General features: G+C 45.7%; 3 protein-coding genes across 3 annotated transcripts in view; 2 read left to right on the top strand and 1 right to left on the bottom strand.

Annotated features, from left to right (window-relative positions):
• The window catches only part of gtf2f1 (general transcription factor IIF, polypeptide 1), a 152,325-nt gene extending 143,638 nt beyond the window's left edge, over positions 1 to 8,687 (top strand). The window contains exon 15 of the mRNA XM_048617909.1: positions 7,157 to 8,687. The gene's annotated coding sequence lies outside the window, so the exon portion shown is untranslated. The remainder of the gene's footprint in view (positions 1 to 7,156) is intronic.
• On the top strand, positions 6,563 to 7,626 carry LOC109920918 (artemin). Its single transcript, XM_020520976.2, has 2 exons — positions 6,563 to 6,662; positions 7,157 to 7,626. The coding sequence occupies exons 1-2, from the start codon at positions 6,563 to 6,565 to the stop codon at positions 7,624 to 7,626; spliced, it is 570 nt and encodes a 189-aa protein (XP_020376565.1).
• Positions 8,688 to 8,766: 79 nt separating the features above from the next.
• On the bottom strand, positions 8,767 to 12,051 carry alkbh7 (alkB homolog 7). Its single transcript, XM_020520974.2, has 4 exons — positions 11,840 to 12,051; positions 11,335 to 11,508; positions 9,294 to 9,418; positions 8,767 to 8,988 (listed from the first exon to the last, which is right to left on the bottom strand). The coding sequence occupies exons 1-4, from the start codon at positions 12,020 to 12,022 to the stop codon at positions 8,847 to 8,849; spliced, it is 624 nt and encodes a 207-aa protein (XP_020376563.2). The 5' UTR covers positions 12,023 to 12,051; the 3' UTR covers positions 8,767 to 8,846.
• Positions 12,052 to 13,466: the final 1,415 nt, after the last annotated feature.

The raw sequence follows: 13,466 nt of genomic DNA on the forward strand, positions 1-13,466 counted from the left end.
GGACCTGTACCCTTCTGTCTGTCTGTGCATGTGGACCTGTACCCTTCTGTCTGTGTGTGGACCTGTACCCTTCTGTCTGTGTGTGTGTGTGGACCTGTATCCATCTGTGAGTGTGGACCTGTACCCTTCTGTCTGTGTGTGTATGTGGACCTGTACCCTTCTGTCTGTCTGTGTGTGTGTGTGTGTGGACCTGTACCCTTTTGTGTGTGTGTGTGTGTGTGTGTGTGGACCTGACCTGTACCCTTCTGTCTGTGTGTGTGTGTGTTTGGACCTGTACCCTTCTGTCTGTGTGTGTTTGGACCTGTACCTGTCTGTGTGGACCTGTACCCGTGTGTGTGTATGGACTTTGACCACTGTACATGTGTGTATGTATATGTGGATTTCTACTCCCACATGTATGTACGTGCGTATGTACCATAATGTGTATTTGTGTGTGGACCTGTACCCCTGTGTGTGCGTGGATGTGTTTGTGCGCGCGCACAGGTGGACTTGTACCCCTGTATATATGTGAACTTGTACTCCTGCATGTATGTATGTGCATATGTACCCCAGTGTATGTGTGTGTATGTGGGCCTGTACCTCTGTGTGTCTGTGTGGGTGGGTGCAGACTTGTACCCCTGCATACGTATGTGTGTCTGTGTGGACCTGTATGCTAGTGTGTGTTTGTGTGGACTTGCACCCATGTGTTATGTGTGTATATGTGGACTGACACTCCTGTGGGTATATATGTGCATGTGTTCCACATGGCGTATGTGTTTGTCGACCTGTACCACAGTGCGTACATGGACCTTTACCCCTATACTTGTGTGTGTGGACCTTTAATCCTGTACGTGTGTGAGAGAAGCTGTATGTCTGTGTGGACCAGCAGCCAAGTGTGTGTTTGTGTATGTGTGTGTGGACCTGTACCCCATGGTGTGTGTGTGGTCTTGTACCCGTTCCCCTGTGTATATGAACCTCTACCAGTATGTGTGTGTGTTTTTGGATCTGTACCCGTGTGTGTGTGGACCTGTGCCCCAGGGTGTGCGTGTGAACATGTACTCCTGTGTGTGTGTGTGAGAGAGATCGTATACCCCTGTGTATGGGTGTGTATATATATATGTGGACTTGTACCCCTCTATGTAAATGTGTGGGGGGGGTGTGGGATCCCATACCCTGGCAAGAATTGGTGTGTAGGTCTAGTACCCCAGTTAGATTTGGAGATTGTATCCCAGTAAGAGTTGATGTGTGGGGGTTAGTACTACTGCGAGAGTTCATGCCTAGGGAAGGTCTCCCCCAGTAAGAATCTGAGCTTTTGTACTGGTTTCCTGTCTCTGTTATAGTGTTTTCTGTCTGTTCCTTCAGACCATACATCACCAGGTATGTGACAGTACCTGGAATATCAATGTCTGGAAGTCTCTGCCTGCTGTGGGTCTGACCTGGGAATAGTCTGTGCCACGTCACTGTTTCACACTCTACCTCTGCTGCAATCCTGTGACTGACCTGACTACAGGCACCTTCACTGGTTTTGAATGATTTTTGCTGTCACTGATTCTCCTGCCTCTGGTGTTTAACTGCATCTACCCCATTGCTGCTTTCTGCATATTTGCAGTTTGTGGTTCAGGTGCTGCCCCCTCCTTATTGGAACACACACTGGAGTAGCCACATCAATCAGGGTCTTGGTGTAGACAGCAATCTGTAGACAGGTTTTGTGAAGCTGAGGATTGAATACAAACGGTCATCCTTTGCTAAGATTCTGCCACAACTGACCACAGAACTCAGCAAAATATGTTCGTCCTTCACCTGATTTATGGAGGTTCCAGTATTTATAGATTCGGTATTTTCCAATTTGGCTATAATCAGAATTCCTTCCATTCCTCTCAGTTTTCCTGCATTTTTGTGGGTTGGCGGAGATCTTCCTGGTCGTTATTGGAATGGGGATGATATTGATTACTCACTTCAAGTTTGATGTAGTTCAATAATTGAGGAGAAATTCATTTTACTATAAACATTAGCTTGAAATGAGAATGGGAAGAAGGGGTGAAAAAAATAAACAATCGACTGCCCCTTTATTTCAATAAAACTTAACCCAGGAAGGAATGTAAATACAATAGAATCAAAGGATTTTTACAGTGCGGAAAGAGGCCATTTGGCCTATTGAGTCTGAAATGACCCTTTGAAGAGCATCCCACCCAGACTCAGCCTCCTACACTATCACTGTAACCTTGCAGTTTACCTGGCCAATCCATCAAACCAGCACATCTTTGGACACTGGGAGGAAACCCACAGACACGGGGTTGCAAACTCTACACAGACAGTCACCAGAGGGGGAATCAAACCGGGTCCCTGCTACTGTGAGGTAGCAGTGCTACTATCGACCTTTGCAATTTTGAAATGAGACGTTTTAATGGTTAGCAACAAATGATGTAAGAGTATGGATTTGCAAAAGTGTGTGTGCGCGCACAAATACATGATTGTGCAGACATGTGGCTGTGTGAGAATTAGGCTGGTGATGATCTCTTCCCTGGCTTTATCTTCTGGCAATCCCTGTTTTTTACTCTCTCTCCATCCTCCTCTTGCTCAATCCTCCATCTGTTGCAACCATTCTATCGGACACCACCAGAGGTCAGATAGGGCCTGGGAAAGTGGTGCTGTGACCATAATGAACAGCAGAGCAGAATTCACTTATCACATGGCACACTGCCTCCCCTCTGTGACCTCGTCCAGCATTTATACCCCTTCCTATCACTGTAACCTCGTCCAGCCCCTACACTCCTTATCTGTCACCACCTCCAGCCCCTACACCCTGATCTCTGTAACCTCCCTGCGGGTTTCTTACATATCCCTGATTATCTCGATCTGTCACTGGTGGCTGTGCCTTCTGTTGCTTGGGCTCAAAACACTGAAACTGCCTCCCCACTGCGTGTTGCTTAAAAATGCTGTTTAAAACCAACCTCTTTGTCACCTTCTTAAGACAGCCTCATATATTGGGTGTCGGTTTTTGGAGCTTTTGATTAAATGGCAGGTCATTGTGAGCTGTAAGAGACTGCAGTCCCAGTCCCTTTACATTGAGAATAAACACTATTAGTTATTATTTCTTGGTGAATTTTGTGAAAGTGAGGGTGAATCATTGTCATTTTGATTATCCACATATAAAACACTTGTCCAGGCTCAACTGCCACATAGTGTATAACTCCAGGGACTGTGGTTTATGAAGGCTGTGTGGGATTAGTGAGAGTGTCGGGCAGGTCCCCTAGATTGTCTTGTGAATGAGGGACTTTAGTTACACGGAGAAGCTGCAATGTTCTCCTTGCAGAAGAGGAAATTTGATGGAAGTTTTCAAAATTATGAAGTGTTTAAAGTAAACCAAGAGAAACGATTTCCTTTGGTCAGCTCAATGACCAGAGGCGGTGGGAGAAAACCTTTGCAGCAAGTGTTCAGAATTTGGAAAGTGCTACTTTAGACATGGTGGATTCAGCAGTAACTTTCAAAACAGAATTAGATAGATACTTCAGGGGAACAAACATTTCAGGATATGGAAAAAGAGATGGGTTTGGAATGAACTAACTGGCCTGCTCTGTTAAAGAGCTGGTGTGAACCAGAGAGGACTGAGTGGTAGTGTCCTACTCACTGACTCCTGTCACTTTGCAGAGATAGCTTGTCCTTATTCATACAGAGGTGCCATCTAGTCTCTGAGTAGGAATTACCAGCTACATTGCAGCTTGTGAAACGCAAGTCTTTGAGCAGCTTGTTCCTTTTCCGTGAGTGAGGCATTCAGAAATGTGTCACTGAAAGAGGTTTCCATTCCTGAACTTTATCAGAATACATCAACACATTGTGACTCAAGCTTTAGTATGTTTATGTGTGTATATCTGTTTGAATGGTCTGTACGTGCGAATATGTCTGTCTGATCTGTATCTCTGGAAAAGAGGATTTAACTATTGCTGGTTCCTCATAGTTCAGTCAAAGCTGGGTATATAAGCAGAGTCCCTACAGCAGGTGTGACTGGGGACTCTGATCATGTCAGTCATTGAATCAGACTGGAAAGCAATTGTTTCAGTTTGGAGAGTGGTCTGATGGTTAATTGACTCTTATGTGAACGACTGCTCACTGGTCCTTGGAAAGAATGTGCTGTGATCTGAGAAATCCTGCTTCTTTGGTTAAAATTCCATCAAAAGTATACCGACAGAAGGAATGTTCCGAGTCATTTTAAGATGGGGCTGAGGAGCTATGTATCACTGGGTTTAATTCTCTGGTCATGAATCCCTTCCTTTTGCTACGAACTACACAGCTGAGGCTAAGAGGTTGGTACGAGCATCCTGATTTTGAGTTAGCTGGTGCTGGCCTCTCCCTGTTCTGATCCAGTTGGGATATCCTCTGTGACAGACTTGCATCTGTTGATGTGACACTGGATGACCATGTTCCTTATCTCTGATTTGAGTTTGGGGAACAGGCAAGACTGATACTCTAGCCCTCCCCAGCATGTGGGGACAGACCCATCCTGCCCCAGCCTGTGGAGCTGAGATGGAGGCTGCCCCCTGACCTTGCAAGCCCCACAGTGGCCTCTCCAAGGTGACACTGGCAGGCGCTGGCTGCTTTGCATCCGCTCAGAGTGGGGGTGAGATCACTTCACAAGTGGAAACCTTCCTCCTGACCCAGAAACAATGATTTGTGTGGGGATTAAGCAGAGACAGCTCACTGTGGGATTTACGAGGACAGTCTGCAGGAATACACCAGGAAAATTTAACAAAGCATTTCAAACTGTTACAGATATCAAACACATTATGCGAAAGGTGTGCATGGCAGAACTGTCTCAGACTGTGTCTACAGAAGCTGTCCATATCAACTCTACCTCTGAGTATGTCTGCTCTCCCCTCCTCTGCATCTGTCCACCTGACCCCATGTGTACATGACCAAGAATAATATTTTCCGAGTTTCAATCCAGTCCTGGCCTGACAGTGATTTCCTGGATCAAGCAGCGAACCTACCCCCGATCTGTGATTGGGGTTTTTCATAATGCTAACTGGGGTTCAATAGCTTGCTGACATTCACTGAGTCATTGGGTATCAAGTGTGTGAGAAAGCGACCCGAGTACAGTTTAGAGCTGAGGGGGTGTAGTCACAAAACAATTCCATTATCCAGCAGTCTGTCCCTACTTTGGTATCCCAGTCACCTCACCGTCCGTGAAATACTTCAGAAAACTGAGCAAACATACTGAGAGTGTGGTGTTGTGACATTTTTGATAGTCTTTCCGAGGATGTGACTGTCATCACCTAGGCCAACATTTGTTACCCATTCCAAATTGCTGTGCTGCAGTCCATGTGTTATAATAAGGCCCACAAAGCCGTTAGGGAGGGAGTCCTAGAATTTTGACTAGTGACAGTGACGGAATCACAAATCAGGCTAATGTGACTTGGAGGAGAACTTGCAGGTGGTGGTTTTCCCATATATCTGCTACCCTTGTCCTTCTGGATGGTAGCAGACACAGGTTTGGAAGGAGCTGTGATTAATTTCTGCAGTGTATCTTATACGTGGTACACACTGCTGCTACTGTGGCTCCCTCCACCACAAACAATGACTGACACCACATCCACAAGCACTCGGGCCGCTTTGTCCTGGACAATGTTGAGCTTGTTGAGTATTTTTGGAGCTACACTCAGCCAGGTGTGTTCAATGACACTCCTGATTGGTGCCTTGTCAATGCTGGTCTGGCTTCGGGAATTGAGGAGGTGAGTTACTCGCTGCAAGATTCCTACTCTCTGAGTGCTCTTGTAGTTGTATTATTTAGATGGCGAGTCCAGTTCAGTTTCTGAATGTTGGGAGTGGGGGATTCAGTGATGGTAATGCAATTTAATATCGAGGGGTGATGGTTAGATTCTTTCATTGGAGATAACATTCGCACCATACAAGTGCGAAGCAATGACTATGTGCTACTTGTCAACCCAAACCTGGATATTGTCCAGGTCTTGCTGCAGTATCTTTGACAGGTCTGGTACACAGAACACTATCAGATCTGATGGATTAACTTGGATTATAGAATGAAGATACTAGAAATGACACTTAAATACATAATGCTATTTCAAAAATAAGAGTTCTCCCACTGAGTCACTGTGTATTAAAGTTTAGGAATAGCCCAGTCAGGATGGAAAGCATGAAGCTATAGTCACCACACCACCCCCCGCAACCGAGGTTTGACAGGGTAATATTACCCTCTGGGATTGCCTCTACTGGTCCCTGCAGGTACAACTGCACTGCACCTGATGAATCATCAGCAGGGTGGTTGGCTGAGTTTTGCTCACACTCAGCATCATTTCTGCAATACTCTGAAGTATTTGGACCAGCTGATACGGGCAGCTCACTGGCTAGTCATGCCAGGAATGTCGTATGAAATATGTCAGTGAGAGGATGCAGATTTGCTTTAAATACTCCAATTCACCCATTCCATCACAAACATCCTGCAACAGCGAACGAAGAGCCACTGAAATTAAAATTCAATCAAGAATTTTGGAGTGAACGATTCCAGCAGTCCCTCAGTCACCCAATATTTTTTGGGAGGCAAGAGGATTTCCAAACTCTTGACTGAATCATGACATTCCCTGTGCTGGTGGCAATTTTAATCATTTTTCCTGTTGATCTGACAGTGGAGCAACCTCTGGACACTGATGATCCACCTCAGCATATGTCAGGTAAGTGAAAAAGAAAGAGCGCCTCTCTCACTCTGACATTAACTTCATTCAGTCCATTTGCCTGTGTCTGTAGTAGTGACTGTGAATAGAGTTAGCGAACCTATCAAATACTTGATCCCACAGACAGATTAATCTGAGTAAAATCCAAGTCAGCTTTAGATTGGAGGTCAGTGGATTTGTTTTTTTTTTTTTACACACAAGGCCTTAATCTGGACCCTCCACAGCCCCAGGGCATTAAGTTTCACCCACGCCATGTACAGTGCCAATGGCACAATCAGGAAATGCCCACAGTCTGGCCTCATGGGGAAGAGATGGCCAGAGCAGAGATCACAGCTGCTGTCCAGTCTAGTACTCTGCATCTTCTCCCAGTGTGTGTGTGTTGGGGAAGGGAAGGGGTTTGTATTTTCAGAACTGATGATGAAACTGCTGCTCCCAAATCTAACCATTTCCTACGTTTGTTGAAAGGAAAATTAAATGACATTTCTTCCCTTCAGGAAGAAGGCCTGACCTCCCAAGAACACCCATCACACGCTCATATGGAGAATTCACAGTTTCACCACTGCCCACGTCTGACTCCCCACTTGAACCGCAGTCAAACCCAGGAAGAGCGCGAAGAAAACGGAAAATGTCTGTGACAAGGAAAGGTGAGGAGTGGGAGGACAGGAACTGCAGACTTCGCGCCATCCAGCTGCGTGTTCAAGATCTGGGGCTTGGTTACCAGTCAGATGAAATTGTCCTCTTCAAGTACTGCAGTGGAAACTGCCCCCTGGCCAGGACCAACCATGACCTGACCCTTTCGCTGCTGCTAAGGAAAACCGCCCTTCTGAACACGTCACAGGAGAAGATTGTCAGTGATCCGTGCTGCCGCCCCACTCAGTTCAAGGATGTCACCTTTCTGGACATTAACAATCACTGGCACACAGTGGAAAAGCTTTCAGCCTCTGAGTGCAGCTGCATTGGATAACCATTTGAGCCAGGGACAGGGGTGGGGCAGAGACAAATATCCCAGCACAACCTACTCAAACGGAGGCAAAACCCGAGCCATGCTGGCGGTGGTAATGATGGGGGAAGACGGGTGGGGGAGAGTGGTGATGATAGAGAGAAAGAGAGAGAGAGAGACAGACCAAAAAAAGGGAAGAGTTTAACAACATGCAGGCTATATGGTATCGATGAACTGGGTAAGACTCCAAATCTCAGCTCAGGCAGGTGAAAGTTTTGGTGTTGTGGGGGAACAGGAGGAGAACAAGAAGGGAAGAATATGTCAGTGATTTTGTAAGTGCTTTAGCCATTGAAGCTCCTCATTGTCATTTCTTCTAGATATTTTTAAATCAACTTGTTCAGAAATGTTATGACCCACCTCTTGAACTCAAACCTGGGCCGTCTGACCCAGTGGTAAAGACACCACCACAAGGGCCCTCCTTTCCTCCTATGCTACTCTCTCTCTTGCTCCTTTGTTTGCTTGTGCTGGTTATTTCACCCACCATCTGTCCAAAGCCTCACCTCTTTTGCTCTCTCTGACTCTTGCCTCCTTTCTAGCAGTTACATGCTAATATTTCAGTGCTGACAGGGTCAGCAGTGCTGCCTTTGGCAGCTAGGTAAGGTGATAAATTCACCAGTTTCATCTGCTCAGAGTCTGCTTGTGGTCTTCAGTCTGTAGGAGAATTTTCATGACCAGTTATACTTATCCCATCAATTAGACTTTGCAAGCTTGTAACTGAGGGCATAGTGGGTGTGTGAGAGGAGGGTTTTGGCCTTTTGAAAATGTCTTTTGCTGATTCCAGGTGTTCAACTGCATGGAAACGTTGTAACAGTGATGTGTGTATTTACACCTAAAGCAGTTCTGAGTCTGGGTTAAAAGATTTCTGTTTTACTAATAGTGATGACAGGTGCTGTTGGGACTGATTCTTGGCGATGGTTTGTGCAACCAAAAATATTTATGTAACTAAATTATTTATTTATTTTAAAGATTCTGCTGTTGCAAATGCTTGGATTTATCTAATGTTCAAATAAAAAGTGAAATGATGTCACAAAGCCCTGATTACAGTATGTGATTGAGAAAGACAGAAAACAAAAAATAGCCTAAAAGAACTTCAAGATGCACAACTAGATGTTTGCTTCATTTATGTGAGATTAAATCAGTGCAGATTACCAGATACATTCATTCTGGACAAAGCCCTGGGGGAATTAGTCTAGCTCTGATCCCGGTTCGTGGGGCAGGTTCCTACAAATGATTGAAATTCTCCGTTCACGAGGCACCTTCTCTCCCCCAAAAAATGACTCTTCATCTGGCAGCACCTGGTGGCTGAATCGATAACGGGCCTCTCCCCTGAAACATACACACAATACTAATGAAGGAAGATGGAAAGAGTAGTGACATACTGCTACAGTTGATATTTACACTCTCAGGCCCAAGAACTCGGAGTCCTTCCCCTCCCCAGGGCACTCAGGCAACCTCGATCTGTTAGGTTACTGTGAAAACAATTAATCATGGGGCAGGGAGGGGACAGGAGAGAAGATAAGTCATCCCCAAATCCACTGAGTGAATCAAAACTGTGGCGATTGAGTATAGATGCACTAAGGCAGGCCGCCTCCCACTGAGAACCTCTGATCCCACACACTTTGCAATCTCACCTCAGAATGTAGGCAGTATGTTGCTGTAGCAATAAATCCACTTGATCCACATCATTGTCTTCACTCAACAAGCGCATCACGCACCCCGACAACAGGCATAAACCAGCAATAGTATCTCCACAGAACTACATGAGCAAGAGAGAGGCAACTGCATAAGGCACAGTCTTCCTACAGTCAGTCTCTCCTGCTCCCAAATTCCCCTCACCCACACCATGGACAGACACATTAAGGCAATCTGTGTCTTTGGGACCCTCTTACTCGGCCATTTCAAATCTTACTTATTAGAACATGACAAATTCAAGAATCCATGATGGGGACATTCACAAAATGGAGACAGTTTAGTTGGAAGAATGAGGAGTTAATACAAACAATTAGGCTGGAGCTATTTTCTTTGAAGCATTGGGAGGCTGCGGTGTAACTTTATAGAAGTTTATAAAATCATGAGGGGCATGGGTAAGATGGGTAGCCAAAGTCCTTTTCCCAGGTAGGGGAGTCCAAAACTAGATGGCATAGGTTTACGGTGAGAGGGGGAAGATTTAAAAGGGACCTAAGGGACAAATTTTTCACGCAGAGGGTGGTGCGTGTATGGAATGAGCTGCCAGAGGAAGTGGGTGGAAGGTGGTACAATTACAATATTTAGAAGGCATCTGGATGGGTACATGAATAGGAAGGGTTTAGGGGGATATGGGCCAAATGCTGGCAAATGGGATTAGATTAATTTAGGATATCTGGTCGGTGTAAATAAAACATTGACACCAGAAATTGCAAAACACTAAAAGGCAAAACTACAGTAGAGTGTGCATGGGAAATTGAAAAAGAGCAAACAGAAAATGAAAGAAAAAAAAAAATCAGTTTTCATATAAAAGTTTAAAGATACTTCAACAAACGGCATGTGATTGGGGACCAAAAAAAACCCCAATTAATTGTTATTTTTAAAAAGAAAAATTGAAGTCAATGGGAATCAAGGAAAACTCTCCAACTGAGTCATAACTAACAGAAAAGATGATTATGGTTGCTGGAGGCCTCTCGTTTCAGCACCAAGAAGAAAAATCACTGCAGGAATCGCTTAGAGTTACAACAGACTTATTCAGAAAACAGAAGAAAATGGGATTAAAGAGATTGTGGCAATTCTGTTTAGCAGGACTTCAGAAGGATACAGTCATATGGTGATATGGACAGATACAGGGCAGATTCCAATATGTATAACCCTGAAGTTATTTATGTGGGAGAGACAGGATGGGGGTGGAGCAATAAGTACAAGAAGCAAGGAAATCATGATGACCAACTTTTCTTAACAAGACCAGTTAGGTTTCAACTGGAGTATTGTTGCTAATTCCAGAAACTGCAGTTCAGGAAGGATGTCACGACCTTTACAAAGCACGATATCAATGATGGGAGCGGTTCAACAGGGGAAGACAGGAGAGGAGCTAGGATTGTTTTCCATTGACCAGGGAGATTTCAGGGGGTGGGTGTGGCAGATTTGATAGACATGTTCAAAACTGGTTTCTGCTAGCATACAGAAGGAGATACTCTAGCGGAAGGTGGGGTAAAGTATTCACAAGAAATAGATTTAGGGAATAAGTGAAAGAACTGCAGATGCTGTAAATCAGGAACAAAAATAAGTTGCTGGAAAAGCTCAGCAGGTCTGGCAGCATCTGTGAAGAAAAAAATATCTGAGTTAACATTTCGGGTCTGGTGACCCTTCCCCAGTTATGAGGAAGGGTCACCAGACCCAAAATATTAACTCTGACTTTTTCTTCACAGATGCTGCCAGACCTGTTGAGCTTTTCCAGCGACTTCTGTTTTTGAAACAGATTTAGGGAGTGTGGAAGAAAAGCGGCAGAGGCAACTTGAGGAAATAAATCCTAGGCAGACACTTCTGACCATCTGGAGCTGACTGAAAGGGGCGACAGAAGCAGAGACCGTAAGTGGGAGGCAGTTAAGTGCTTGAAAAGTAGAAACATGCAGACAGGGGACCCAGCACACAAGCTGTGACCTCACTTAGTAAGGCACCAACATGAACAGCTGTTGTATCACTCACCTTCACACTGTCCACATGAGCTTTGATGAATCCAGTTTTCTCAAGATCCAGCACATGTACCATTGACAGCTGGGGGACCCCTGGGGGAAACGCTACATCTCGCAGTCGCTGCAGGATAGATTCACTCTGTACACTCCACCGTGATTTCTCCATCTCACGGTATCCATGGATTGCCTGGTGGACAACACAGCGATATATATATATATATAAAAAACCCGTTAAAACCGAGAACAACCTGGATATGACATTCTGCTGAGACTGAAGGTGTCGAGCGCGGGAAGGGAGGAGTCAGAGCCCCAGGCTTTATGTCCCATTTTTCACTATCACTGGCACAGTCACAGTTCAGCTAACAAGGTTTTACAGAGATTAAAGGTAAAAGGAGAACCCACACGATTCTCCAGCATCTGCAGTTCCTACTATCGGTGATTGGGAATAGGTGCCTGGGGCTGAGGGATGTCCGGGCGGTGCGGCCTGCAACACCCTCCCCCTCCCCGGGTTTGCGTACCTGGTCCCAGTGGTCCCGCTGGTAGTGTTTACGGTAAAGGCCGGGCTCGACATCCCGGAGCAGGGCCTCCTCCTCGGGCCCGCTGATAAACTGCGGCCACAGCTCGAGCCCGCGGCCCCGGCACAGGCGCTCGAGCAGCGCGGGGCTGGAGGCCCGGATGAGCGGGAAGGCCTCGCGCAGCATGGCGCCCCCCCCCCCCGGGCACGCGCACTGACCTCCGTCTGACCCACCCCGGTCCTGGCTGCAGCATCATTCCCAATGTCCTACATTATTGCCCTACAGCCCTTTGGAAACAAATCACAACATCAGCCCTTAACATTTTCCCTTTCAACCCCCACAATCTATTCCCCTTGATGCTCCCCATCTCTCACCTGTGACCTTTCCCCATTACCCCTCACCTTCCTCAGACTATCCCCCAAAGGCTACCAGTCATAGTGACATTATTGCCCAGCCATAGAGCTGACATTCCAGGTCAAAGTTTGCCTCCAGCTCAAGCTAGAATTGACGATAACAATATGTTGGAATGTACACTGGGTGGTTAAACCCTTGCTCAGGATGCATAGGATGAAGAAGGAAACTGCAGGGGCTGGGCACAATTGAAATGTGGAGCTTGTTCAAGGAACAGCTACTGCATGTCCTTGAGAAGTATGTACCTGTCAGGCAGGGAGGAAGTGGTCGAGCGAGGGAACTGTGGTTTACTAAAGAAGTTGAATCTCTTGTCAAGAGGAAGAAGGAGGCTTATGTAGAGATAAGAACGTAAGAACTAGGAGCAGGAGTAGGCCATCCGGCCCTTCGAGCCTGCTCCGCCATTCATAAGATCATGGCTGATCTTTTCGTGGACTCAGATCCACTTACCCACGTTCTCACCGTATCCCTTAATTCCTTTATTGTTCAAAAAAAATCTACCTTATCTTTAAAAACGAAGTAGCGTCAACTACTTCACTGGGCAAGGAATTCCATAGATTAACAACCCTCTGGGTGAAGAAGTTCCTTCTCAATTCAGTCCTAAATCTGCTCCCTCTAATCTTGAGGCTATGCCCTCTTGTCCTAGCTTCACCTGCCAGTGGAAATATCCTCTCTACTTCTATCTTATCTATTCCTTTCATAATTTTATATGTTTCTATAAGATCCCCCCTCAATCTTCTGAATGCCAATGAATATAATCCCAAACTACTCAGTCTCTCCTCATGAGCCAACCCCCTCAACTGGAATCAACCTAGTGAACCTCCTTTGCACCCCCTCCAGTGCCAGTACATCCTTTCTCAAGATGAGGCGTGAAGGCTCAGTTAGGGCACTTGAGAGTTACAAGTTAGCTAGGAAGGACCTAAAGAGAGAGCTAGGAAGAGCCAGGAGGGGACATGAGAAGTGTTTAGCAGGTAGGATCAAGGAAAACCCTAAAGCTTTCTATAGGTATGTCAGGAATAAAAGAATGACTAGAGTAAGATTAGGGCCAGTCAAGGACAGTAGTGGGAAGTTGTGCGTGGAGTCTAAAGAGATAGGAGAGGTGCTAAATGAATATTTTTCATCAGTATTCACACAGGAAAAAGACAATGTTGTCGAGGAGAATACTGAGATACAGGCTATTAGACTAGACGGGATTGAGGTTCATAAGGAGGAGGTGTTAGCA

The sequence above is a fragment of the Rhincodon typus genome, chromosome 38 (assembly GCF_021869965.1).
Source record: "Rhincodon typus isolate 14 chromosome 38, sRhiTyp1.1, whole genome shotgun sequence".
In the NCBI taxonomy this organism is placed as follows: domain Eukaryota; kingdom Metazoa; phylum Chordata; class Chondrichthyes; order Orectolobiformes; family Rhincodontidae; genus Rhincodon; species Rhincodon typus.